The 27,752-nt window shown below is 59.3% G+C and overlaps 2 protein-coding genes across 2 annotated transcripts in view; one reads left to right on the top strand and one right to left on the bottom strand.

The window, feature by feature from the left end:
* The window catches only part of SNX18 (sorting nexin 18), a 178,555-nt gene that overhangs the window by 18,275 nt on the left and 132,528 nt on the right, over positions 1 to 27,752 (bottom strand). The window lies entirely within an intron of this gene.
* ESM1 (endothelial cell specific molecule 1) lies at positions 8,365 to 17,625 on the top strand. Its single transcript, XM_080678178.1, has 3 exons — positions 8,365 to 9,119; positions 13,232 to 13,381; positions 16,195 to 17,625. The coding sequence occupies exons 1-3, from the start codon at positions 8,825 to 8,827 to the stop codon at positions 16,293 to 16,295; spliced, it is 546 nt and encodes a 181-aa protein (XP_080534304.1). The 5' UTR covers positions 8,365 to 8,824; the 3' UTR covers positions 16,296 to 17,625.

The raw sequence follows: 27,752 nt of genomic DNA, 5'->3' as shown, positions 1-27,752 counted from the left end.
GTGATCCCGGCCTGGGGGACACCATGAGGGCATCACTCAGCCCCGGCACTCAGCCTTGAGGGTGAAGGAAGGAGGTGAAGCTGGTGGGCAGACGAGCAGACCCAGATCGAGGCCACAGCTGTGATCCATTGCAGACCCGTTGGCCTACAGTCTGGTCCATTTTTATTTTCTACTAGAGGCCCGGTGCATGAACATTCATGCACTGGAGCGGGGGTCCCTCAGCCTGGCCTGCCCCCTCTCATAGTCCAGGAGCCCTCAGGGGCGGGAGGCGACCCAGCGATCCGGGGAAGGCAACGCCCCATCACACCACTGCTGCTGCCACTGCCGGCAGTGCAAGCCTTGGCTGGCCCTGGTTACCTGAGCCTCGGGCGGCCCTGGGCGGCTGGGCAGCTGCCATCCAAGGCTTGCCTGTACCTTGGGCCAGCCCTGGGAGGCTGGGGGGGCTGAGGGTGGGTCCGGCCACACCGTGTGCCTGCCTTCCCCCTCCCCCACCCCACCCCGGAGGTATTTCTCTCTTTCCGCGTCCAGCGCGGCTAGAGAGTGGGTCCAGTTCCTGAGTAGGGGTGGCTGGGGATTGAGAAATAAAAGAAAGAGACAAGACACAGAGATAAAAGGAAAAAGCTGGGACCGGGTGGGACCACCATCCTCTTCTGATGGAGAGACAGGGACAGGGACCCAGAGCCAATCCAGCGAGTTTATTTTATATCCCAAATACCAGGAAGTTTCACCAAAAGGTCAAGACAAAAGGAGATGATTTGCATTCTTGAGTAGGCCCTGAGCATTCCTGGTGCTAGGCTGGATTTAGATATCAAAACCACTTCCCCACACCACGGGCTGAAATGAAGGTCAAGCTGACAACACCCTTGCCCTTTTGGCAAGGCGTGTTCCCAGGGCGTGGCTTTGCTGACACCACTGGGTTCAGCTGACAATAATTAAGGAATGCCCATGTGCCTTCCCAGGGGGCCCTCTACACCCCCTCATGGGGCTGAAAGGACTGGGGGACTCCGGCGGGACTGAGAGGACTGGGCGCCGCCATCTTTGTGACGGTGTGACAGTCAATTTGCATATTCCCTCTTTATTAGAGAGAATGAAGAGAAGTATTTAGTAAGTTACTAAACTGCCAATACTAATGTTGTATAACTACTCTAAAGCAAGCTTTAAAAAACAAAACCTTTTAAAAATATTAAATAATAAAATTCCAGCTCATCAAACATCTCTTCCCGCTGGTGTCTTTGGCTGTTGAATAAACAACATTGGCCATCGAATGAATAGCTTTCCCTGAGCCACTTCTTAAGTCCGACTTTTCCCAGCTCTACACTCAGGGCGCCTGTGTACCGGTGGTTTAGGGGGCTGTCTGGGGCGCATCCATTGCTTCCCCCTCCTCTCCCCTTTCCAGGTGCGAGGGTCCCTGGTGCCCTGCTCACTCTGACTGCCAGGAGGGGCTGTGCAAGAAGAAAGGCGCGCCAAGACCGGTTTGGCTCAGTGGATAGAGCGTCAGCCTGCAGACTGAAAGGTCCCGGGTTCGATTCCGGTAGGGGCATGTAACTTGGTTGCGGGCACATCCCCAGTAGGAGGTGTGCAGGAGGCAGCTGATCGATGTTTCTCTCTCATCGATGTTTCTAACTCTCTATCCCTCTTCCTTCCTCTCTGTAGAAAATCAATAAAATATATTAAAAAAAAAAAAGAAGAAGAAGAAAGGCTCGTCTTTGCGGGGAAAGCCTGGACTCCCGTGACTGGATGGGGAGGCTCTCACGGTGCACCTGCCTCTGAGGAGGCGTGTCTTCCTGCCACGGTGGGCGTGGCTTTGCAATGGCAGATGCATGGTTTTGAAGGCTCACTGTGCAGGCTTGGCGGGCAGAATGTAGCCCTCACAGCTTTGGGACGAGGTCATCCTGGCATGTCATCATTTGTCAAATAGCTTTACTCCGTGGTTCCTCTCGGTCCCTTCAGAGCAGCCCATGAGGCACCCCTGGTGGACCAGACGGCCTCCCTCCTCCTGGGCTCAGTGTGTCCCTTGTCCAGATGCGGGTGGGTCAAGGGCTCATTCACGGGCCTGCTTGAGTCCCAGTATTTTACGTCGGTAACATGAAGGCATCGATACTTAAGGAACAACCTGGGCCCATGTTCATCAGACGATCCACGTGTAATAACTGCTGATCCCTCATCGAGACCAGACCACGTGAAGGCCGACATTTTTATTTCCTGTGTTGAGGACACTCTGAATACAGAAAGCCAAAGCACGTTAGATGCCTTCCATTCCTGGGGGCATTGTTTGGTGTTTTATTCCGTGAGTACTTCCTAAATATATTTACACAGGAGACAGGCTCAGCGTGCTGTCTGGAGGGGTGGTGTGCACACAGCTCACGGTCCAGCGTCAGAACTGTAAGCTGGGGGGGGGGTGCGCACGTGTGCGTGCATATGTGTGCACGTGTGTGTGTGCGTGCGCGCACCTTGGAGCTGGCTGTGGATATTAAACTTGGTCTCTATAGCTCATGTACATCTCACCCTAAATACCTCTAGTCAGATGGGTTGGGATGGTCTCAGGCAGCCCGCAGAGGGAAGCCTTTGATTTCACCCTGTAAAATTCTAGTAGCAAACGAAGGATTGGTCAACAACCCCTGGTCCCGCGTAGCCAACTGTTGATGAGGAGTCAACACAAATAAAAGCAGGTCGGCCCTGGACAGTTGCTCAGTGGGTAGAGCATTGGCCCATGGACTGAAGGGTTGGGGTTTGATTCTGGTCAAGGGCACGCACCTCAGTTGTAGGCTTGATCCTGGCCCACGTCTGGGCATGTGCAGGAGGCAACCGATCCGTATGTCTCTCTCACATGGATATTTCTCTGTGTCTCTACCCCCTCCTTCCAACTATCTGTAAAAATCCACGGGGAAGAATATCCTTGGGTGAGGATTAACGGATAAACAAACAAAAAGCAGCTCTCTTTATTTAGGCAGCTTCTACGTTTCTTTGACTCTAACATGCTATCAGTGTAATTTGTGCCATTTTTCTATATATCATTAAGGGAGAAAAAGAATTCTTTTTAAAAAAATACGTTTTTATTAATTTCAGAGAGGAAGGGAGAGGGAGAGAGAGACAGACACATTACTGAAGAGAGAGAATCACTGATTGGCTGCCTCCTGCACGCCCTCTGCTGGGGATTGAGCCCACAACCCAGGCAAATGCCCTTGACTGGAATCGAACCTGGGACTCTTCAGTCCGCAGGCCGATGCTCTACCCACTGAGCCACACCAGCTAGGGCAGAAAAATAATTCTTATCATTAAACTCTGATGTAATACTTTTAAATCACTAGAGTCTTTACTTATCCTTATTGAAAGCTCTTTTAGGGTTATTGGGCTATGGATTTCTATAACTTAGAACTTCTGAGCATCGACAGGAAGGAGAACAGAAATTCAATGGGTTAGATAAAATGTTCCTAAATGACTCCACATTCGCCTCTGACCCGTCTGGGCCACATGCCGATGCCATGTCTTTGTCACGGAGCAGGGACCGGGGCCATCCAGGCTCTGAGCCAGGCAAGTTGCTCAGAGGCTCGCTCCCCTGTGGTCTCTGAGCCTCTCTCCCGAGCACCTGCCCGCGGCGACAAGCACATCGGCCGCGCCCCCCTCGGCGGTGGGACGCTGTGTCTCGGGGTCAGTGCGCAGGCCACAAAGTGCGAAGCGGCTCACGGCCAACAACCCCTCGGAGACAGGCTCTTCCTGCCAGAGCCTCCAGCTGCCTGACGGTCGGTGCTAACCTGCGAACAGGGCGCGATGTGACGGGGACCCTGGGTCTGGAGGGTTCTCCAAGCTTCGCGTTTGTCAGAGGAGTTGGCCCGCTCGTCCGACGTGCCCGTTCCCAGGCCCAGCCCGGGCCCGGCAGGCGGGGCGGCCGCTGTGGCGCTTTGCCAAGCCCCAGGACACTCGGACGCGGGTCTGAGCCGTCCAAGGCCCCCTGGCGTGCACGAAGCTCTCAGATCTGAGGCCCGGAGACCCCGGGAAGTGCATGGCCGCCCACAGAACGTGAGACGCTAAAACAAAGTCACTAGTGGCCCTTCTCTAGGCTCCTGGTTTCTCTTCTTTCAGCGCTTACCTTTAAAAAAAATATGTTTTATTGATTGTTTACAGAGAGGACGGGAGAGGGAGAGAGAGTTAGGAACATCGATGAGAGAGAAACATCGATCAGCTGCCTCCTGCACACCTCCTACTGGGGATGTGCCCGAAACCAAGGTACATGCCCTTGACCGGAATCGAACCTGGGACCCTTCAGTCCACGGGCCGACGCTCTATCCACTGAGCCACACCGGTTAGGGCTCAGTGCTTACCTTTAACTTAGAAAAACTCTCCCACCATCTGTTCGGCCCCCACATCTGGGAGGGCCAGGCTCTTGGTCACCGGACCCTGGGAGCCGGGCGAGGAGGCCCTGGCGCAGGTCCTGACATCACAGAGGGTCCGTTCAAGGTCGGGTGGAGGCCGTGCCCTATGGTCGAGAGGCCAAGTAACAGGAGCATTTCCGATCATGCTGGTTCGTCAGGAATTGCAGCCTCTCCAAACCTCCTGGTGAGGTTCCACTGTCCAAGCACTGGCTTCCAGCGCGGCTTCCGAAACCCGCATTCCCTCCCGGGGCCTCAGCTACCTGTGGTCACTGAGGGAACTGTGAGTTTTGTGGAAAAGCCTCTGTGGCTGTGGAAGCAGTTGGTGAGCTGCCCAGCCATCCTGTGATGGGTCGGGCGGTGTGGGGGCTGCGGTGCAGGGCGGGGCGGGGCAGTAAGACTGTGGGTGCTCAGCCATCTCTGCGAATGAAGCGAACGGAACGCGGTGCCATTGGCAGAGGCGAGGGCTGGAGGGATGGCGAGGCCTGAGATGGACGGACGGCCAGAGCCGTACTGTCTGATGGTGCACCTTGTCTTACAGGATAGGGGTCATGTGGTCCAGATGCCTGGGAATTTAGAGTTGACAACATGTTTTCACATCTGCATTCTCTCTCTCTCTCTCTCTCTCACACACACACACACACATTTAATTTTTTTAACTTTATCTTTATTTTTGGAAGTATCACAGATGTCCCCCGCTTAGCTGCCCCGCCCCACCCCAAGCCTTCACAGCACTATTGTCTGTGTCCATGGGGGATGCATATGTGCATGTGAGCTCTTTGGTGATCTCTTCCCACCCACCCCTATACTTGGCTGAAGAATGGATTCATGTTCATCGGGAAGGCGGGCGAGTGTCTCACCTCTGGGCTGAGGGGGCCGCTGGGACTCGAACTCGGGTCTTCAGGCCCCAGGCCCAGAGCTGCTTTTGGTGCTCACCCCGGCAAGAACCCATTAGAGCGGGTGCACGTCACTCGGTGCTGTGAGCAGAGGTAGTTTTCCATCAAAACCCCTTCACTCTTTTAAAAAGTATTTTTTTTATTGATTTAACAGAAGAAAGGGAAGGGAGAGAGAGAAACATCAATGATGAGAGAGAGTCATGGAGCATCTGCCTCCTGCACGCCCCCCACTGGGGAGCGAGCCCGCAACCCAGGCATGCGCCCTGACCGGGGATCGAACCGTGACCTCCTGGTTCATAGGCCAACACTCAACCACGGAGCCACACCGGCCGGGTGAAACCCCTTTACTTTTAAAATTGTCTTTATGACGCATTGGAAGCTTAGATAAAATAGTCAGAGGAAGACAAATGCCATATGATTTCACTTATATATGTAGGATCTAAAGAGCAAAATAAATGAACAAACAAAACTGAAACGGACTCGTAGACACAGAGAGTGAGCGGGGGGGGGGGGGGGAGGGGGGCTGGGTGAAAGGGGGAGGGGCTGAGGCGTGCACACTGGCAGTTACAGCACAGTCCCGGGGGCACAGTGCCGTGTGGGCAAAGCGTGGTAATCACCGGGTAAGGTGCCAGGAGGGGCGGGGCCTCCCGGGAGAACCACGTTGTCAGTGGTGGACATGTCCACCCACTGTGCGCGCACCTGAGACTAACAGCATCGCAGGTCAGGTGCCGTTGGAAACCAGTGAGCGTTAGAGAAGAGGGTTTCCCGTGGGAAACATCTGCTCCAAGACACAGGTCATCCACAGGAGTGAAGACACCCTAGCCCGCCTTCGCCTGGCGCACCACGGCACGCGCTGAGGGTCATGTCGCCTTGTTCCCCTCGTCCTCCTGGCTCCCCGTGGAGGCACGGAGCGGAAGGGCAGTCTGAGCCGCGTGTCACGCGAGGACACGCCTAAAAGCACGTGGCAGAGCTGTGTCTTCGGTCCTGTGAGCGGGTCCCGCCAGGAGGCTCCGGGGAGCGTGCCGCTGAGCCGGTGGGCAGGCGAGCTTCATCAGGCCCCTCCTGGGAGCGGCTTGCGTGGAGGATGCTGCCGGGCCCGAGGCTGGCGGTCCAGGGCCGAAGGCGGTCGGGTAGCGGTGCGGTTGCTGACGCGACGGGACCCCGTCTCGCTCAGACCCCGTCCCGGCGCAGGTACCACCCACGGCTCTTGCAGCGGCTGAGTCTCGTGGCGGATCGAGGGGTGCCGGTGCCTTTGGGTAGCCTGCCCCGGGCCTGGGAGTGTGGCAGGGGCCACGGTTCACAGCCTGGCGTCTCCCACGGCCATCCAGGTCCAGCACAGGCAGCCACCGGCCCTGGGTCAGTTGGTAGCTCCTAACAGGCAGCCCTGAGCCGGCCACGGGCAGCGTCTGGCCTAGAGTCTTCGGAACCAGCACCCCTGGTGGCCTGTTCCAGACCGCGGCAGAGCACCCCCAGTCAGCCCCACGGGCAGCACACCCAGAGGGCGGTCTCAGCGGGCACCAGGCCCCACTGGGGTCACCCTGCTCCGTGGGGTCAGCCCCTGCACAGCAGCTCGTAGGTTATGGTCACGGCCGATCCTCACAGCCACCGTCTGTGGGTCAGTCCCACCCCCTGACACGCCAACAGCAGCCAAGGTTCAATTATGACAGGAGGGAGCACACAGGCCACTCGCGGGCACTCCTGCCTGCCTGGCTCAGGGGACCAGGGAGATGCACCCCGGGCTGCACGGGAAACCGACCCCCTGCCCCCCGTCCCCCCGTTCCCCCTGTGCCCACGATCAGAAACGGCAAAGCAGTGTGCCATCTGCTAAGCACGTGTTTGCTTCTGGGGAGGGGAAGGCAGGCCATCTGGATTCGATGGTCACGGGCCGTTGGGGAAACCCGGAAGCTGAAACACGTGCCTGCTTGTGCCGGGCGGAGGAACTCGGCTCCCTGCGGCCCGATTCCGTCCCCCACCTCCCGAAACGGCGCCCGCAAAGGCTGCCTGACCACGAGGTCGCTGCCATGAGTCTCTGCTGCATCCGGGGGGCACGAGGACTCTGCTGAGCCACCAGACTAACAGCACGACTCTCCGAAGAGAGGCCGCGGCTGGGGACCCTGTGGCCACCCCCCACCCCCGGCCAGCGAGCCTGTGATGACCAGGTCACCAACGTATGGGGCTGCACAGTCAGTAACTGACAGGGAGGGTGCGTCTATGCGGACAGGTGTGTGTGTGGGGGGGCGGTTCTTGGAACCCCACATGGGCTGGGCTAACAGTCTCCTCTCCCCTTTTTTTAAAAAAATATGTTTTTATTGATTTTAGAGAGGAAGGGAGAGGGAGAGATGGAAACATCCATGATGAGAGAGAATCACGGATCGGCTGCCTCTTGCACGCCCCCTACGGGGGATCGAGCCCACAACCCAGGCATGTGCCCTTGACCGGAATCGAACCCGGGACCCTTCAGTCCGCAGGCCGACGCTCTATCCACGGAGCCACACCAGCCAGGGCTCCCAGCTCCTCTTTAACCTTTTCTGCCCCACAGACCTCGCTGAGCAGTGTTCTAAGAGGCTGCTCTCCCCGACCAGGCGCTGTGGCCCAGGCGGGCGGGGAGACCTGGCTTCCCGGGGGGGGTGGGGTGGGCAATGTTTTCCCTGCTCGCCTCTCGGCCGGGCCGGGTTCCCGCCGGCTCGGCTGTTTCCCTGGGCCGGCCGCCCCGTTTGGTGGTTTTCCTGCGGCTCGGAGGATGCCAGGAGGCGCGGGAAGGGCTCCGATGGGCTGCGCCACCGGCCAGGCAGGCGGTGATGGATGAGCCTTCGCTGCGGGGAGCTGCGGCCCCAGGCGTCCAGCTGATAAGCTCCCCCCCCCCCTGAGTGAACAGCGGGGACGGCGCCAGGGGGTCTTACCCCTCCCGCTCCCGTTCCGCTCGCTCCCTGCACTGACTTCAAGGGACATTCTCGGCTGCAGCGCCACCTCTTTCTAGAAACCCAGCTCCGTCCGTGACCAACCCAGACGTGTGCATCGTGAACTGCCCAAGAGAGGCATCAGCGGAGAGGGCGGGGGAAGGAGGGTCTTTAAAAACATCCCTTTCAGGATGTTCCCGCTCCGAGTACTGAGAAGGCACAGCGTAACCCTTTCCCTCCCCACGCGACCTGCTCGCCGTTCACTGTGGGGAAATGCCAGGCGTGCGCGGCCAGAACCATCCTGTGCTGAGGAGCCGGCCGGCCGGTCCCCCCTGCAGACGTCCTTGAGCCCCGGAGACGGAAGTGCGCGGGGTTTCACTCCTCATGCAAAACAACCGTCTAAACATAATAGATGACATCACCGTGGGCTTTTCAGTTCCTGGATGGCAGCGGCGACTGACCCGGGCTTCATCCTGGGTTTCCAAACCGAAGCGGCAGCCTGGCAGGGACCAGCGGCCGCTGCCTGAGGGGACCTGCCGGAGCCCGGAGGCCGGGGGCGACCAGCGCCCGTAAAACCCGCACGTGGGCACAGGCTCGGCTCAGCTCCCCTGGGCGCCACAGGGACCCCACGAGGAGGAGGAGGGAGCCCAGCCCCCCGGGAAGCATGCGGGCCTGCCTGCTGCTGCTGGCCGCGCTCCTGGTCCCCGCGCCCCTGGTCCCCGCGCCCCCGTACGCGGTGGACTGCCCGCAGCGCTGCGACGCCCGGTGCACCAGCGGCCTGCGCTGCCCGAGGACGGTGCTGGACGACTGTGGCTGCTGCCGCGTCTGCGCGGCCGAGCGCGGCCACACCTGCTACCGCACCGTCGTGGGCATGGACGGCGTGAAGTGCGGCCCGGGGCTGCGGTGCCAGTTCTACAGCGAGGAGGATGCTTTCGGGGACGAGTACGGGGTCTGCAAAGGTAAGGGGGGCCCTGGCTTCTCCCTGCCCCGGGGCGCACGGGGGTGGGAGCCAGCTGGGGTGGCAGGGGGCTCTCCGGGCAAGGACCAGAGGGGACAGGTGGGCGAGGGACAGGCCCAGGCAGGTGCGTCCCGGGAGAGGGAGGCTCGCTCTGCCAGCCGCCCGGCCCGGCCCGTGTGCGGGGAGCAGAGCCAGACGCGGCCTCTCACTCTGTCTGCGGGAGACCTTTAAAGCCGCGGCGGAAGACGGTGCTGCCTTCTTTGTGGGGACCCTCGGGAGCCGGCAGGTAACCTCGCTGGGTGCTGGGTGCTCGCTCTCCTGCCAGCAGGGACTGCCGGGTGGCACGGGTGACCTCCGGCAGGGCTGCCTGGCCCCGGGTTAGGGATTCTGTGATTCTGAAAGGTCGGAGGGTGTCTCTTAAGACCAGTGTTTCCGATGAACCCGATGCGCTCTGTGAGCGGGGGGGGGGGGGGGGGGGGGCTTCCTCCCCTGACAGCACGGCTCCCCTCCGGGGAAGGGGGCCCTGACGCGGGGAGCAGACCTCCTCCCCCTGGTTAGGGGTCTGGTCGTCTAGGAATAGCAGGTCGTGTGAAAGAAGCAGAAATAACGCCGAGAAAGGGAAGGGGGGCTTCTGAGGGATGAGGCTGAGTCTCACGGACGTACAGGAAGTGGGTTAGGTTACGGTGGAGCTAAGTGACGGGGCTGAGCATCTGCAGAATTCTCTTCAAACGTCGCGATTCTGGCTTCAAATGTCTGAGACACTGAGAATCGGAAGAATGACCTACGGGTCCCCGAGCTGTCATCGTTAAGAGCTATTACTAAGACCACCAGGTGCTCTAGCCTGGCTATCAGCGTTTTAACACAGGAAGCTGTTAAAATGACTAAGGGCACTGGGAAACGTCCGGGTGTCGCTGACATTTTATGTCTTTAGGACAATTGTGTGCTTTTATGACGGATAATCATGCAGCCAGAGCTCAGCCATTAATTCTCCTGCCTTGTAGACCAGCCGTGGGCAAACGACGGCCCGCGGGCCGGATCCGGCTGTTCTATCTGGTTCTCTTGCTCTCCCCTCCGTTCCTTTACTTTGAATTTATATGAGTTCACACAAACACTCCATCCAGGCTTTTGTTCCGGCCCTCCGGTCCAGTTTAAGAACCCATGGTGGCCCTCGAATCAAAAAGTTTGCCCACCCCTGTTGTAGACAAATCCTTGACAAATGAATCATCTTTTTTTTTTTTTAAATATATTTTATTGATTTTTTACAGAGAGGAAGGGAGAGGGATAGAAAGTTAGAAACATCGATGAGAGAGAGACATCGATCAGCTGCCTCCTGCACACCACCTACTGGGGATGTGCCCGCAACCCAGGTACATGCCCTTGACCGGAATTGAACCTGGGACCCTTCAGTCCGCAGGCCGACGCTCTATCCACTGAGCCAAACCGGTTAGGGCTGAATCATCTTTTAACCCATAGCACACACTACAGGTTAGGAGACATATGCTCGAACTATCTGGAGAGTTTTACTTGGGGGCTTCGTTTAGGTCGGTGGTCGGCAAACCGCGGCTCGCGAGCCACACGCGGCTGGCGAGCCGCGGTTTGCCGCTCTGTTGACTGATGAGCTTGCCGACCACTGGTTTAGGTAAAAGGCAGACTAGCGAGGACGTCTTTTCTTTGGGGACATCCGCACACATTTCTTCCAGCCGTACGGGGTCTGGATTCCCCGAAAATTACGGGGCCTCTCCGCCAGGGACACCGTCCTCGCCCAGGAAGCTCGGGAGGCAGCGGCTAGCGGCCCTGCTCGGGCGTCGGCGGGCAGACGGCGCCTGCTTTCGTCCCGCACAGTCGCCCGCCGGACGCCGTGTAAACGAGCCCTCGCAGGCGGCAGTGACTCAGGCCGTCGGGCACCGGGGTCTCCAGCACGCGCGTGTGTCCCCGCATGGCCGAGTCGCTGTGACCGAGGTGCCTTTTAAGAGACATTTGGGATGGTCTTGGGCATCACCCTTCCGACGCCAGCCTGTGCCGCCGGCGTCTTTCCCTCTGCTGGGAGCCGGGAGCCTGTGAGCCCCCCAAGTCTAGAGCGGTGCTCCGTGGCCGCCCCCCCCCCCCCCCCCCGCCTCAGCCTCGAGGACGCACGCGCCCACAGAAACTGCACACACAGCTGCATGTCAGGTGCTCTCTGAACATCCGTGTGCTTGGCGCTGTGCGGCCAGGTAACAGTCAGCCGGCCGACACGTGTCTGTTGAACACCCAGTACCTCTGCCCGGGACCCAGACGGGAACGGGGCTGTGGCTCCCGTTTCAGGTCCCGGCGTCACCGGAGCGCCCAGGGTGCTTCCCCGGGAGGTGTCTCCGCGGCCCCTGGAGGGCGCTCCGCTGCCGGGCTTGCAGCAGGTCCCCGCCACCCGACGGGCTGTGGAGCCCCTGCGTCTCCCCCAGATGATCCTCATGACACCTCCCGGACCGCCTGGGGACGCAGCCTGTCGAGGCGGGTGCCTCCGGCCTGTCTCTGCCGTGTGGATGTGCGCTGGCCAGGCCTTCCCACGCCCGGATGCATGCTCTGCCTGTCACGCGTGGCCGTGTCAGGGGCCGTTTGTCCCGCCAGAGCCACACGCCTTTCCCACGGGAACGGGCCCTCCTCTCCGCAGTCGGTAGCTTCCGGCGAAGGGTGAACCCCGGGGCTCTGAGCGCTCTCGGGGCTCGGCAGGCGACGAGGAGATCCGCACGTGCCCGGCGGCCGGGGAGTCGCTCTGAGCCCGCAGGGGCTTTCCTGGTGCCTCCGCCTGGCGCTGGGGGTCAGGTCCGCGGTCCTGCCGTGTGGACAGAGCAGCGTGACAGGACGCAGCTCCTCAGGGAGCGGGACGTCCCCTCGGGCCCCCGGCTGCTCAGAGGCCCTTCCCTGTACCTTGGAAACGTAGTCGTCTGTGCACACAGGTTCACGAGCACCCCCTCTCCAGCTGCCCAGGAGCGGGTGCCCATGCCGCTCAGCCGCCCCCACTGAGCTGTCACAGGGTAGCTGGGCCGACCTGCCCACTGCTCCGAGGGGGACAGAACCCGGGCTGGCCCCCGGCACTGGCTCCGCGCAGTGTCCCCAGCTCAGCTCCATGCAGGGCCAGTGCCCGAGGCGCCCCTCCCCGCTCTCAGTTTGTGGTTTCACATTTGTTTATGGGCATGTTTACTGGGGTGGCATCCTATAGAATAACGAGGTAATATGCAAATTGACCGGCACACCCTCACAAGATGGCTGCCTAAACCAGACCAGCAGGGGGGGTTAGTGAGGGATGACCAAATGACTGAACAAGCAGGTTGTGTGGGGCGACCAGGCTGGCGGGGCGGGGCTGTGAGGGGTGACCAGGCCAGAGGGGGGTCAGTTGGGGGCAACCAGGCCAGCAGGGGGGTCAGTTGGGGACGACCAGGCTGGCGGGGGGGCTGTGAGGGGTGACCAGGCCAGAGGGGGGTCAGTTGGGGGTGACCAGGCCAGCAGGGGGGTCAGTTGGGGGCAACCAGGCCGATAGTGGGGGGGTGGAGTTAGGGGTTACCAGGCAGGCAGGCAGGTGAGCAATGAGGAGCCAGCGGTCCCGGATTGTGAGAGGGATGTTGGACATCCCCCGAGGGGTCCCAGATTGGAGAGGGTGCAGGCTGGGCTGAGGGTACCCCCCTTCTCCCCCCCACCCCAGGCCTCTATTTGGTTAATAACAGTATATAGTTCTCAGGGGTACGGTTCTGTAACCCATCGTCTGCACATTGCAGTGTGTGCTCAGCACCTCACATCTGTCCCCTCCCATCACCACTGACCCCGTGCCCTGTCCCCCTCGGCCCTTTCCTCTGCCAGGTGTTGCTTTTTGCTGACCCCCTTCACTCTCTCACCGGGCGCAGCGCCTCCCCACAGCTGTCAGTCTGCTCTCTGCTGCTCTGAGCCTGGGTCCGCTCTGTTGGGTGGTTTATTTTGCTCATGAGCTCCCACACTGGTGACTTAACGTTTCAACCTTCCAAGTCTGCTTTTTGAGAACTGGGTGTCACCTTACAGCCCGATTCCCGCGGTTGGCTCAGCTCCCAGGCTGAGCTCACCGGCTTGGACGGGCGGTGCGGGAGCCCCTAACCCGCCCTCTGCCCACAGACTGCCCCTTCGGCACCTTCGGGATGGACTGCGGGGAGACGTGCCGCTGTCCGCTGGGCGTGTGCGACCGGGTGACCGGCAAGTGCCTGCAGTTCCCCTTCTTCCAGCGTGCAGCCGCCAGGGCCTCCGACAGAGGCGCTCCCCGAGCAGGTGAGCCGGGGCCGGCGGGCGCGGGTGGGCGGCATCCTCAGCGCGTGGGTGTGATCGGGTTTCCCTACTGCCCCGGGGTCCGGGTCACCGACGGGGAGGGGTGGTGTTCAGTCTGGTGGCTGCTGCTGTTTTTGGAAAAAGATCTTATTAATAACTTAGAACATTACATAATCTCATAAAGTTTACCCAGCTTTTATGGAGGATAAACAAGATCCATGACAAAAAAAAAACAACAAACCCCAAACACACACCCCCCCCCAAAACACACGTGTAATAGGAAGAAAAACCAACCAAGACTTGCAAAGTTCTTTCAATTCGTCAGTGTCTATTCATGGACGTGCTGGACAAAGCCGCTCCTCCAGCTTCTCCCAGGATGCTGAGGAATTTGCGGGAGCCGGGCTAAGAGCCGAGAGAGAGCGCAGGAATCGTTCTGTAGCCCAAGGGAAGCCTTTCGCGGAGTAACGCCAAGCGTGTGTTTCACGCGGACCTTGGAGAGGCGCCGAGGTGGCGTCTGTGGCTGGAACTAGGGAACCGTCTCTGATCCTTGGGGTGGGATCGAGGCGGCTCTCACGGGCCGTGGGAGGGGGCCCGGGACGTGCACCCGGCACAGCTTGGCTATCTTGTTGAGTAAATGTCCGGGCCAGTCCAGCTTCGATGGGAAGTAGCTCATGGAAGACGACAAATAGCCGCAGAACTTCTAGTACCGCCCCCTCCACCCCTTGTATCTAAATACTTGACAACCCAAATCCACTTCATTTAGGGTTTTTTTTCCTAGCCCTTTGCAACTCAAAGGAATTAAGATTAGAAATCGTTGGCAAATGGGCTTATTTCCCAGCTCTTAAGATAAAGGGAAAATAATGAGCTTTTACTCGAATTCCTATTTTTAAGTATGGCTGTGCCCTTAAATATTCATTTAAAAGAAAAACCCCTTTTAACCTATTTGCTGAGTAACTGTGTGACTAAGTGATGTGGAAATGTAGATCATTATTAGCGTTTTAACTACTGGTGAATGGCCCCCATAGTCCCTGAAAAGCCAAGAGGAAATAGGACCCAATGTTTTCGTGCTGAGGTGTGTTCACAGCACGTAAATCAGCCGTTTCAAGTGACGAGTTCCGTGGCATTTGGGGGATTCACCACGCTGAGCGGCCACCCCCTCTAAATGGTTCCAGAGCACTGTTCTCAGCCCCCCATAGTACCCCAGCCCCCAGCCCCCCGTTCCTCACGTCCTCCGCCTGCAGCCGCGGCTCCGCGTCCGCGTGGGCTTTGAAAGGCCTGGTGCGTTGACTGCGGGGCTCACCGCCGCTGGGTGCGGCGCACGGCCCAACGCTTGTGATGTGTATCTCATCCGCTTTCTGAAAACCGGAGGCCGCGGAGCGGGACCCGGCATCGCATCCCTCTGCACCGTGTAAGGCGGCGCCTAAGCTTTTCCCCCGAGAGAGAGACGAACCCCCGCCCCGTGAGCCTCCGTGGTTGGGGATGTGCGTGGGGCGATGCCGATGAGGGGTCCCTCCCGGCGCCCACCTGCGTCCGCCCCCACACAGCGCGGTCCCCTCCCACGGGACCCGTGCAGGCTCTTGCCCGCGGCCTCGTGCGTCTCTGGATATCGTGGCCGCTGTATAGACAGCACCCTGGGCAGGTCTAGCAGGGTGGCAGTGACATTACAGTCACACATCCTCTCCCCACGTCCGTCAGCTCCAAGGTTCTCCCAGACATTTACGCAGGAAGCGTTTCCGAGCCAAGGAGTTTCCTTGCTTCAATTAGCTACGGAGCAGCGGGAGCTGGCCAGCCGTGTAAGCTCGGGGCGCCGCAGGCAGTCCAGGGCAGAGAAGGGGTCCCCTAACCACCTGTGTGTGTCTGGGCGCCCCGGAGCCCGCAAGCAGCTGTGCGGTTCCACGTGGGGCTTTTGGGGGTTCACAGGAGGGGGCTTGGGGCCATGGTCCTGCCCGGGCTTCGGTCACCTCTGACAGACTGTGTGGGCTCCGGAGGGCCGGTCCCCCCTCATTCCACCAGGTCGTCGCCTCGACTTCCTACCTGTTGGGTATAACACTCTTGGCAAGCGAGCTTCCTGGCTTCCTCTCTCTCTCTCTCTCTCTCTCTCTCTTTCTCCCTCCGCCCACCCCCCCCTAGCTTTCCAGCTTTCCAAGACTGGAAATTCACAAGCAACTTTTTTGGGGTGGGGGAGGGGCGGGCGGCAGCCTCTGAGCGGGCCCATGGCTCACCCACGGCGCCTCCAGCTGCACGGACCCCCAGCCCTCCCCTTCGCACGTGCGCTGCTGAGGCCCACACCCGGCTCCTCTCTGAAGCAGGAAGCAGCCTAAGGGTGACACCTTTCCTCACCGGGAGCGAGACCTGTCTTCATAGACGTTTGTTTGCCCTTTGGTCTGCCTGGAGCTTCACCAAAGCCTGCTCCTCCTCCTCGCTCAGCGCCCTGTTCTCACAGCACCTGCTTGTCACGTGCGCATTTATTAAGCACCTGCTGTGTTCCAGGCACTGGTGTGGCAACAAGCAAAACACAGCCCTTGCCTCGGCGCCGAGAGTCTGGTGGTGGAGTGGGGGACACAGGAAAAAGGAGAAACGCCGCCGCGGGCCGTGCACGCGGGGGGATGATGTCTGGGGGGGACGGGTGGGAAGAGAAGCCGCTCAGGGTGCCCCCTCCAGGGGGAGGCGTGAATCACGGGGGGAGCGGGGAGCACCGATAGCGCCGCTCGGCACGTGCTCAGGGTGTCACATACATGGTTGCCTACAGAACGAGCCAGACTGCACTTGACCCTGGAGGCCTCACGCCGGGTCCTGGTGCGTTTCTCCCGTTTCAGAGCCTGACGCGGGGTCTGGCGACGGCAACGCTGTGACGCAGGACCTCCGGAGCCAGCACGCCGCCCGCTCTCCCGGCACCAAGCGGTTAGGGCCACGCTGACCCCGCGGGCTCTCCGGGCGAAGACTGTTGGAACGAGCGTCCGATCCCCAGCCAGCGCTTAGGAACCGCTCGCTTGTAGCATAGGGGCGCGTGACTTCTGGAGGCCGAGCACGACTCGGGGCGGGCCCAGAAGTCAAAGCAGGCTGCTAACAACCCGTGCGGCGCATACGACCGAACACTTAGGCTTCGTTACATATTCCGATGCATGTAGCTGTGTCACACACGCGTGTAGAGATTAGCGCTGAACCGTGAATGCAATCAGGCAACACACGCAGGACAGCCAGGGAGAAAGCCGAAGCTGAGGTCACAGCGAGTCCACGGTTCCCTGGCCCGGACGCCCGTGAACTCTGGGACGCACATGGACCTGGATGGGGGCGGAGGAAGGGCTCGGAGCGAGAGAGGATGGGGGTGGGGGTGGGGGGCTGTGATTGTACCCATAGGATGTAATTGAGCTTCTTTTCACTTTTGGAGAAACCGCAGCAGAACCGTCCCCGAGGGCAGGGGGGCGGCGTGCAGCGCGTGGGAGTGTGCTGCTCAGGTGGCTCCCGGCTCCGGCTCTGGCGGATGCGCCGGCGGAAAAGGCCGTCCGGCCGCACCCCAGACCGCGGGGGCTGGGAAGTGTTGCCCACTTGGGGGAGGTGTGATGGTAAGTATTTATATATTTTTGTACACGATCGTTAGGACGAGACATCCTCCGCGCCTATATTTATCACCCTCTTGGGAAAATGAACCTAATATTGTTTAAAATGGTTAGAAAAAAGGTGTAACGCTATAAGGTTTTCAAAGGTCCAAGGCACGGAAATTTTTTTATTAGTCATTATAGTAATAGTATCGTGAGGAAGCATAATAGAAACCTGGAAAATAGAGGCATTGGATTTATCAAATGTCAAAAAACGAGCAACAGAGAGAATTTATTTAAAAGCCAGGGCCGTGGCGTTGACAAGTTTCCAACGTAAAGTAGGAGGTGGCTTTCAGGGAGTTTGGGAAAGAGCCGTTGTCCGCGGGGAACGCCAGCTGTAGCGTGCGGTTCCCCTCGTACCGCTCAGCGGTAAGTGTGATTAACTCACGGCATTCTGAGCATCCCCGGGAGGGTCTTAGCGCAAACAGCACTGTTTGCTGGAGTTTGTTGGGAAGTATTTGCCGAAGTGTTTTATTTGGAGTAAAGACTTATTGAATAGCTATTTCAATATTTACCTGTGTCTTATTCTCCACGTTTGCCAACGGAGTCGTGAATGTGTGTGCCGAACGGTCTTTGAGTGTAAACGGAATAAGCCGTTAGACTTTGTGTTTGAGGGACACATGTATTGTTCAATAAAAAGGCGAGACAGCTGTTCCGAGTCCGTTTACGTTTTGTTCAGTCGTTAGAAGTTATTTCAATGGCTCGTTCAGTGAACCAGACTCTTCCAGACACACTGAAGGGCAAGGCCCCCCCCCCCCTGAATTTTCCGCTCCAGAGAAGCATTTTGGGTCAAAACCAGCGTATCTGGCTCTTTGCCTCCCACTTTTTGTCTCCTGTGCCTCTCAGCTTCCTGCCAATGGTGTCCCGACGTATCAGCCCCTTCCACAGAGGGAAACACAGGACTAAGGAGACTGCTGGTCTGGGCAGTGGGGGGCCCCGAGGCAGGCAGGAGGGCACTGAGCTCCAGGGCATCGCAGCGAGGAGCATGGATGTCGCCTCAGCCTGGGGGCCAGTGACCAACACGCTCCCGGGGAACTGAGACAGCACGGACACACTCGTTTCTGTATTGGGGGAAACATCCAGTTTGCCTGAATGAATCTTTTTCCTTTTTTTAAAAAAAAAAATCCTCACCCGAGGACACTTTTCCCATTGATGTTAAGAGAGAGTGGGAGGAAGAGGGAAAGACAGAGCGAAACATCCATGTGAGAGGAACATATCGACTGGTGGCCTCCTGCACGTGGCCGACCAGGGCCGGGCCGGGGAGGAGCCTGCAACCGAGGCGCCTGCCCTTGACCGGAATCAAACCCGGGACGGGTCTCTTCGGTCCGCAGGCCGACGCTCTGTCCACTGAGCCAAACGGGCCGGGCTCCCTCCTTTTTCTAAGGTGGAGGGACGATGTGCGTAGCGAGTTACACTCGGGCAGGCAGCAGGGTCGTTACTGATGGAAGCGGACGCTCTGGACGTCTGCCCTGCGCCGGGCAGGGACGTTGCAGGATGTGCTCCCAGGGAGTGAGGTCGCTGAGAGGTCTGCTGCCATGGGGAGGCCTGGCCTCAGCCCCGTGCCCTGGGGGGGTGGCGGGGACAGTGGGACAGGAGCTAGACGAGGAGGGATTTGCTTCTGCCCCCGCACGGCACCCACCACCTGGGAGACCTTGGGCAATAAAGTCAAACCAAGGCAGGCTCAGCTGCTCTCAGGGGCAGGCGAGGTGTCCAGCCACCCAGCTTCAGGCCCTGGGGCCGCTGTGCCCTTCCCTCCAAGTGCTGGTGTTTGTCCGTCCCGAACGGCTCTGCACGCTTCCGATTATTCTTCACAGCAGTGGTCTCCACAACGTTGGGATTCTGCTCGCTTTGATTGCAATATTTCTGAGCACGTGATTTTAAACTAGATACATAGCCTAGTTTTAATACAATATCTGTAACAATAAAAGCATGATATGCTAATTAGACCGGACAGCCGAATGACCTTCCGGATGTCCTTCCAGACAACCTTTCTGGATGAAGCTGGGGCTGCGAGGGCTGAGGCAGCCACCGTGGCTGCGAGCGCTGAGCCCTTTGCACGAATTTTGTGCACCGGGCCTCTAGTGTTCATCATAAAACACTCAAGCTAGAAACTTTTAAAAGCCATACAAAATAAATGTAAATAGTAGTTCTGAAATTTTTTGCCTGAACCTCATGGACCATTCTGGGAAACACCAGAGAAGCAAAAGAAAATGCCAAGGTCAGTGGTCTCCAATGAGGCCCAACCTCACTTGATACTGAAGAGAAAGCAAGTTGGCATATATTCCATGTAATAAATACTTCTGCAATGAAGGGATGAATGCATGAGTGGGAGGGTAAATGGGTAGATAGGTGGGTAAAGGGATGAATGAGAAGAGGGATGGATGGGTGGGAAGAGGATGGGCGGATGGATGGATGGGAAGAGGATGGATGGATGAGAAGAGGGATGGATGGATGGACGGATGGACGAACAGATGGATGGATGGATGGATGGATGGGAAGAGGGATGGATGAATGGATGGATGGATGAGAAGAGGGATGGAGGGATGGATGGATGGATGGACGGACAGACAGATGGATGGGAAGAGGATGGATGGGTAGACGGACGGATGGATGGGAAGAAGATGCATGGGTGGATGGATGGACTGACAGACGGAAGAGGGATGGATGGATGGATGAGAAGAAGAATGGATGGATGGATGGATGGATGGACGGACAGACGGAAGAGGGATGGATGGATGGATGGATGAGAAGAAGAATGGACGGATGGACAGATGGATGGGTGGGAAGAGGATGGATGGATGGGTGAATGGACAGATGGTCGGACGGACGGACAGATGGATGGGTGGGAAGAGGATGGATGGACGGAAGGATGAAACAGGTGACAGGCCTTCTGTCTCCCACAGAACAGCAGCACTGAGGGGCTTCCATCTGCAGCTCCCCACCCCCCTGGCGGCTGCCTGTCCTGCCTCCTGGGACAGGAGGTGACTGAACAACTGTGAGCGTACGAGCGAGTCAGCCAACTGGACAAGTGGGGTGTCCAGGGTAACAGAGAGGGGAGCTCTTCTCCCCAGGCACTGGGGACACCCTCCCTTCCCCTTCAGCAAGGTGCAGACACCTCGATTTACGTGACTCCCTTCCCCCCAGTGGAGAGCAGCTGTTTCCTAACGTGACACCTTAACTGGGTCCCCCCGACATTCCCCTTCGTGTCCATGGCAACAGCAATCGCCTCTTTCCTTGGCTGGCCCCTGAGCGGCTCAGTATTTAGGTCAGAGCAGTGGTGACGGGCACAGACGTGCAGCAGGCTGAGCTTCTACTCAACCGCTGGCCATGCAGGTGCACCCCAGGGGCCTCCTCCCGCATCTCCAGGGGCGTCGGAGGCAGCAGTGACCCGGGGGACGGAGATGCACCGTGATTTCAGCGGGACGGGCACGCGGAGGCTGCCTGAGCGTCTCCACTGTATCGTGAGTGGAAAAAGCCTGCTACAATGTCCTATAAATCATCTCCTTTTGGGGAAAAATACATAAATATAGAGATATTCATATTGGTGCGTATCTTGTTCTTTATATTTTTAGCTAGTTCCTGAAAACTTCAGTTAGTGTCATAACTGGGGGAAAGAACAAAGCTCTCTCCACTTTTGAGCATTACATTGCAGCGAGTTGAAACAGATGAAAACAAAAGTGGGGGTTTGCTACATACATAGTGACTTAGGGACAGGATCCTATATTTGAGTCGTTTTGAGATGTCCTTTGTCATCTTGGCACTTTGTTAGATATCAAAATAGGGCAGGGGTGGGCAAACTTTTTGACTCGAGGGCCACCATGGGTTCTTAAACTGGACTGGAGGGCTGGAACAAAAGCATGGATGGAGTGTTTGTGTGAACTAATATAAATTCAAAGTAAAGGAGCGGAGGGGAGAGCAAGAGAACCGGATAGAACAGCCGGATCTGGCCCGTGGGCCGTACTTTGCCCACGGCTGAAATAGGGTTTCAAACCAAGTAAACGTAGAGAATTGTGGTTTCCTAATAAAGCCCAGGAAGGCTGCCAGGCACGCTCGCACACACGGCGCCTCTCCCGGCACAAACGCTTGGTCCCACGGAAGCCAGGCCGGCGAGTCCTCGGAAAGGAGGGAGGACGGTCCCAGCGTCTAAGTGCGCCTTCCGTGGCAGTGCGCCTGCCACTCCTCACCGGGGTGGCTGCCTGAGCCGGTGGCCAGACCACCAGGGCGTGGGGTTTTTTAAAAATATATTTTTATTGATTTCAGAGAGGAAGGGAGAGGGAGAGAGAGAGAGAAACATCAATGATGAGAGAGAATCAGGGATCGGCTGCCCCCTGCATGCCCCAGACCGGGGATCGAGTCCGCAACCTGGGCATATGCCCTGACCGGGAATGGAACCGTGCCCTCCTGTCATGGGTGGTCGCTCAGCGGGCGGGCCACCAGGGTTGTTAAGGCATTTCCTGACACCTGTGGAGTGGGCAAATATATTTCCTGTTTTTGTTGTGTCTCGAGAAGACAGGCTCGCACAGCTTGGAAGTGATTATTGAACAGCGTCGGGAGTGACCTCCACGCCGGCAGCTCCCAGCATGAGGTTCATTCTTGAAAACTCCATCATCACCCGTTTCTCTGAAGGGAAAGGGTCGTCGGCATGAAGATCTGGCGACGGCTGAGCGGTGGGAGGGACCCTGCGGCCGGGGGCGCGGCGCCGTCAGGACGTCACCGTAAACCCAGCGGCTCTGACCCTGAGGAGCAGCGGCCCGGAGACAGGGGCCACGCGTGCCTGTGGACGGCTCCGTGCTCACCGCAGAGCTCCCTGGTGGGAAGACACTTTGCCGACCTCAGGTCCCGGGCAGGACCCTCGAGCCGGTGTCCGTGGAGCCGGGTGCGCTCCCAGGACGCTCGCTGGTGGCTGACTCCGTGCGTGTTGCTAACGCGCCGCCTCCGCGCCCCTCTGTGCCCGTGGGCAGTGGCTCCATGCAGAGCTGCGAGGGCCGTGGCCCATGTTCTGTCTTTGACATTTATGTTGTCACCGAGTCGGACGGACAGGTACGAAGCTTTCCAACGATGGCAGACAATGAGGTGTTACCCTAGGAGCCACCTCGTGTTCTTGGTATTTCACGTGTCCGTTACGTGCAGCCAGACTGACACGTGGAGGCATGTGCGTGTTCTCTAAAGGTGAATTGATAGAGCCCTGGCGAGCGCCGAGAGCTCCTGGACGAGGCTGAAGCTGCCGGGAGAGGGGACGCGTGGTGAGTGACAGTCAGTGAGCATCCTCTGAGACCTCCCCCGAGTCCCCCACAGGGATGACTGCTCTTAGGGACACACAGTGTCCATGTAAATCTGCAGCACGCATGAGCACGCGCCTGGAGGGGGGAGCCTCAGACGGGGCGCGCAGACGGGCACCTCCCCGCTATTTTTAGCGGCCGATTCCTGCCTTTTATTTTGGGACTTGGCCCGCTTCCTCTGCCGCTTCCCCTCGTGGGCGCATACCTTTCTTCCTTATATAGGGCCCGGCCGCCTTCCCCCTCCACAGGAAGCCCCGGGAATGCGGCTCAGGAAGCGCAGCCGGCCTTGGCACCGCCGAGCCCCGGGCTCGAAAACAACCTGAGAAACTCAGGGTCAGGACGGCTGTCTAGCATTTAGTGACTCGGAGCCTCGGCGGGTCCGGGCCAGGTCAGCCGATGGATGCTGACGCCGTCCCCACCAGCTGTCTCGTGCCCTGTGGCCGCGGAGGATTTAGAGATGGACGGCGTCGTCGGTGGGTTTAGGCAGGAGCAAAGCCCCGCGTGAAAAGCAGGCAGCAAGTCCAGCGGGTCCATTTGGGGCGAGTTCACCGTTGTCTCAAGGCCGTTAGGGGGTCCCCGGGGGCAGAGCGAGGGTGCGAGGGTGTGTGTCTTTACCGGCCGGCGTGGACTCAGGGGTTGAGCGTCGACCTATAAACCAGGAGGCCAGGGTTCGATTCCTGGTCAGGGCACAGGCCCGGGTTGTGGGCTCGATCTCCAGTGGGGGGCGTGCAGGAGGCAGCTGACCCATGATTCTCTCGCATCATTGATGTTTCTATCTCTCCCTCTCCCTTCCTCTCTGAAATCAATAAAAATATATTTAAAAAGAAAACACACACAAAGGGCCCAGAGAGACGGTGGGAGGGACACCAGCCAGAACCCACCGGTGCCGTGAACCGCAGACAGTGACACGCTTCCCGAGATGCAGTTTATTGGTAGACTATGGGGGGCAGGGGGGCTCACAAAATGGAAAGATGAAACCTGCAGGAGCCCTTGGTTGGAGGTGTGGGAGCTGGGAGGTGAGGGCGGGGAGGGGGGGGGCACCTTGCTGGGAGGTGAGGGCGGGGAGGGGGGGCACCTTGCTGGGAGGTGTGGGTGTTGGGTGAGGGGCACCTTGCTGGGAGGTGTGGGTGCTGGGGGAGGGGGCACCTTGCTGGGAGGTGTGGGTGCTGGGTGAGGGGGCACCTTGCTGGGAGGTGTGGGTGCTGGGTGAGGGGCACCTTGCTGGGAGGTGTGGGTGCTGGGGGAGGGGGCACCTTGCTGGGAGGTGAGGGCGGGGAGGGGGGGCACCTTGCTGGGAGGTGAGGGTGCTGGGGGAGGGGGTACCTTGCTGGGAGGTGTGGGTGCTGGGGGAGGGGGCACCTTGCTGGGAGGTGAGGGCGGGGAGGGGGGGCACCTTGCTGGGAGGTGTGGGTGTTGGGTGAGGGGCACCTTGCTGGGAGGTGTGGGTGCTGGGGAGGGAGCACCTTGCTGGGAGGTGTGGGTGCTGGGGAGGGAGCACCTTGCTGGGAGGTGTGGGTGCTGGGGGAGGGGGCACCTTGCTGGGAGGTGTGGGTGCTGGGTGAGGGGGCACCTTGCTGGGAGGTGTGGGTGCTGGGTGAGGGGCACCTTGCTGGGAGGTGTGGGTGCTGGGGGAGGGGGCACCTTGCTGGGAGGTGTGGGTGCTGGGGGAGGGGCACCTTGCTGGGAGGTGTGGGTGCTGGGGGAGGGGGTACCTTGCTGGGAGGTGTGGGTGCTGGGGGAGGGGGCACCTTGCTGGGAGGTGTGGGTGCTGGGGGAGGGGGCACCTTGCTGGGAGGTGTGGGTGCTGGGTGAGGAGGGCCACCTTGCTGGGAGGTGTGGGTGCTGGGTGAGGGGCATCGTGCTGGGAGGTGTGGGTGCTGGGTGAGGGGCACCTTGCTGGGAGGTGAGGGCAGGGAGGGGGGGGCACCTTGCTGGGAGGTGTGGGTGCTGGGTGAGGGGCACCTTGCTGGGAGGGGTGGGTGCTGGGTGAGGGGCACCTTGCTGGGAGGGGTGGGTGCTGGGTGAGGGGGCACCTTGCTGGGAGGTGTGGGTGCTGGGTGAGGGGCATCGTGCTGGGAGGTGTGGGTGCTGGGTGAGGGGCACCTTGCTGGGAGGTGAGGGCAGGGAGGGGGGGGCACCTTGCTGGGAGGTGTGGGTGCTGGGTGAGGGGCACCTTGCTGGGAGGGGTGGGTGCTGGGTGAGGGGGCACCTTGCTGGGAGGGGTGGCCAGGCGGAGGCTGTGGTGGTTTGCTCCCAGCTCCACGCCTCTGAACCCCTTCTCTGGGTGTTCCTCTCCTCCGGCTCTTCCTTGTGGAGGATTCACCTTGGGATGTAGCCAGAGCCACCAGAGCCCGTCTGGCCGCTGGGAGGCTGGCCTGCGGGCAGCGCCGCGTTGGGAAGAGCAGGCTGGGTGAGGTGACAGGCGAGACAACGGGGGCAGGGGCTGGGCCGGAAGGAGGGCCTTGGGGGAGCAAGAACCCCCAGGTTTGGTGAGGCAGGAAGTGGGGGTCCACGCTGTCACCTGTGTCCTTGGTGCTGTGAGAGAAGCAGGGGACAAGGGCCCGGTGTCTCCTGCGTTGGCCGGAGCCCCTCGATGAAGGATGAACGGAGCAGGGCCACGGGGGGGGGCGGGGCGGGGGGCCAGCACAGGGCCAGCAGTGGGCTCTTGGGGGAGGCCACCCTTTGGCTGCCTGCGGAGCTGTCTCATGGGCTGACCATTGATTTCTTTTTTCCTTAAATGACTTGATTTACCGTCGAAGACAAAACCATTGCTATGCCCATTCCTCCGCGGCCATAGAAAGGAGAGCTTGCCGTTGCGCCAGCACGGATGGGCCTAGCCCTAGAGGGCATTGTGCTGAGCGGGATGAGGCAGACAGAGACCGATGCCAATGACTTCACCCCCCGGTGGACTCCCAGAACCCTCCCGGAGCGGAGAGCGGAGCAGTCGCCCCCGGCGGGGCGGGCGTGGACAGAGGGAGGCGGCAAAGGCCCAGAGCCCGCTGTGAACCAAAAGCTCCCGGTGAGGCCGGTGCAGCGTGGTGACCCGTGAACTACACCGCGTCGCGTGTTTAAGTCGCCACGGTCTTCAATGTCGGGTCTTCAACGTTCTTAACTGTAAGAAAGGGTCTTGCCGAAACCGGTTTGGCTCAGTGGATAGAGCGTCGGCCTGCGGACTGAAGGGTCCCGGGTTCGATTCCGGTCAAGGGCATGTACCTGGGTTGCGGGCACATCCCCAGTGGGAGGTGTGCAGGAGGCAGCTGATGGATGTTTCTCTCTCATCGATGTTTCTAGCTCTCTATCCCTCGCCCTTCCTCTCTGTAAAAAATCAATAAAATATATTTTTTAAAAAAAGAAAGGGTCTTTTGAACTATGTTCAGTGACAGGTGTAGCCAGACTTACCGTGGTGGCTGCTTCTCACACACACACGTTGAATCATGATATTGTATGTCTGACACGGATACAATACGCCAATCATGCCCCCATAAGAAATAACGACCTACGTGTAGCTCTTCATTCCTGTTCACGCAGATTAACGTTCCGTCGTCAGAGAAATAATGGATAGGGCGCTGGCCAGGCTATTTGTGTGTTTCCGGCTCCGCAGACGGGTGGCAGCCACAGAGGCGGCCCGGCCTGCGGAGTGAGGATCAACGCGACTTGACTGCTGGGGGGTGGGAAGGCGCTGGGAAGAACGGCTGCTGCTGTCCGCCTTCCTGCGTCTGTTTGCTTCCCCCCCAGCGCGGCCTCGCTCATTGCTGGGGCAGGAGAGGCAGGAGGGCGACGTGGAGGGGGCGGCCTTCTCGGGCAGCCACGTGTGAGCACTCCGGGGCGGATCTTCTCAGACCCCTGTTGACCGGGCACAATGCCTGTGGCTTTGGGGTTCCTTCTGGGTGCTCTTTCTTTCTTTCTTTTTAAAAAAATATATTTTATTGATATTTTACAGAGAGGAAGGGAGAGGGATAGAGAGCTAGAAACATCGATGAGAGAGAAACATCCATCAGCTGCCTCCTGCACACCTCCCACTGGGGATGTGCCCGCAACCAAGGTACATGCCCTTGACCAGAATCGAACCCGGGACCCTTCAGTCCGCAGGCCGACACTCTATCCACTGAGCCAAACCGGTTTCGGCACATTCTTTCTATTTGTGCCTTTTGGAATGACCCTCCCTGGGTGTGAAGAGGTGAGCTCGCTCCTAGGTGGTGGGAAAAGTTCCCCCCCTAATGACTCGAAAACACGGGCTTGTTATTCTGAAAAAGCAGGGCACATCCTCATTCCACACAAACAATGTGACAGGCCTGGGGCCCGGCCAAGGTTTCCTAAGAATAGAACTCACTCGGCGGAGAGGAGAGCGTCGGAAGCCCCGGATTCACAGGGCAATCCTGCTGCTGCTCCCACAAGGGCAAGCACTGCCGCTCCGGGGGGGGGGGGGGGGGGGGCGGGGACCCCCTGTCCTGCACGTCCCTGGACCTGGGCGTCCCGGTGGCATGACTGGCTGTCCCACACCCGAAGGGGCCTTTGCTGTGCAGCTGACTTTGCAGAAATCAGACAGACAGCACTCGTGGCCGCCATGCCCGGGCCGTGCCTCCAGTCTGGCTGGCCCAGGGCTCTGCAGACTCCAGGCTCTCGCTAAGCTTGCGTGAGGACAAGGGACAGTGTGGAGAGCGGCTACCGCGTTCGGACAGGTTCAAGCCTGGGACTGATGAGAGGGCACGGTCCTCTCGTGGCAAAGCCACGTGCAGGTCCCAGCACAGTTACAGCCAAAGGCTGTGGTTGTGAGCTTGACCTTATGGTCCGAGCCTGTGGCCCCACGTGGCAGAGTGAAGTGGGCTGCGGGAGGTGCAGCCGGTAAACAAGGCCTGACCAGGTGCCTGTGACTGAGTGGATTCGAAGCCCGAGAGAACGCTGTGACCACGCCCTTCCTTTGCCTCCTGGGATCTGGCTATGAAAGGAAGATGCGGCTTGCAGGCCAGGGCGCTGTCTCTCCATCACAGAGGGCAGCGTCCCACCTAGCCCCAGCTTTATTCTCTCGTCTGTCTTTTCTAATCCTTCACCCCCCCTCAGGCTCACCCATGGCCGTGCCGGCGCGGCACAGGACAGAAGCCGATCAAAGGGGCTTAGGTTGAAAGGGAAGCGGCGGTGGCTGAGCTGAGGGTATAAAAATCTCGCCCAGTGGGCCTGGCCCTGGGGCGGTGGGAGGCATCTGGACAGAGACAGCGTTCCTCTTCCCGCCGTGGCCGGCTATCATGTGACTTTGCTTCTCATCTTGTTTGGCTCTTTTTAAAAAATATATTTTTATTGATGTCAGAGAGGAAGGGAGAGGGAGAGAGAGACACCAATGATGAGAGAGAATCATGGATCGGCTGCCTCCTGCACGCCCCACAGGGGGATGGAGCCTGCAACCCGGGCCTGTGCCCTGACTGGGACTCGAACCCTGACCTCCTGGTTCCTAGGTCGACGCTCAGCAATGAGCCACCCTGGCCGGGCTGGTTTGACTCTTCATGC

The sequence above is a fragment of the Plecotus auritus genome (genome assembly GCF_963455305.1).
Source record: "Plecotus auritus genome assembly, chromosome: 7".
Lineage (NCBI taxonomy): Eukaryota > Metazoa > Chordata > Mammalia > Chiroptera > Vespertilionidae > Plecotus > Plecotus auritus.
Note: the sequence above shows the minus strand (reverse complement) of the source record. Positions and strands in the feature narration are given on the sequence as shown.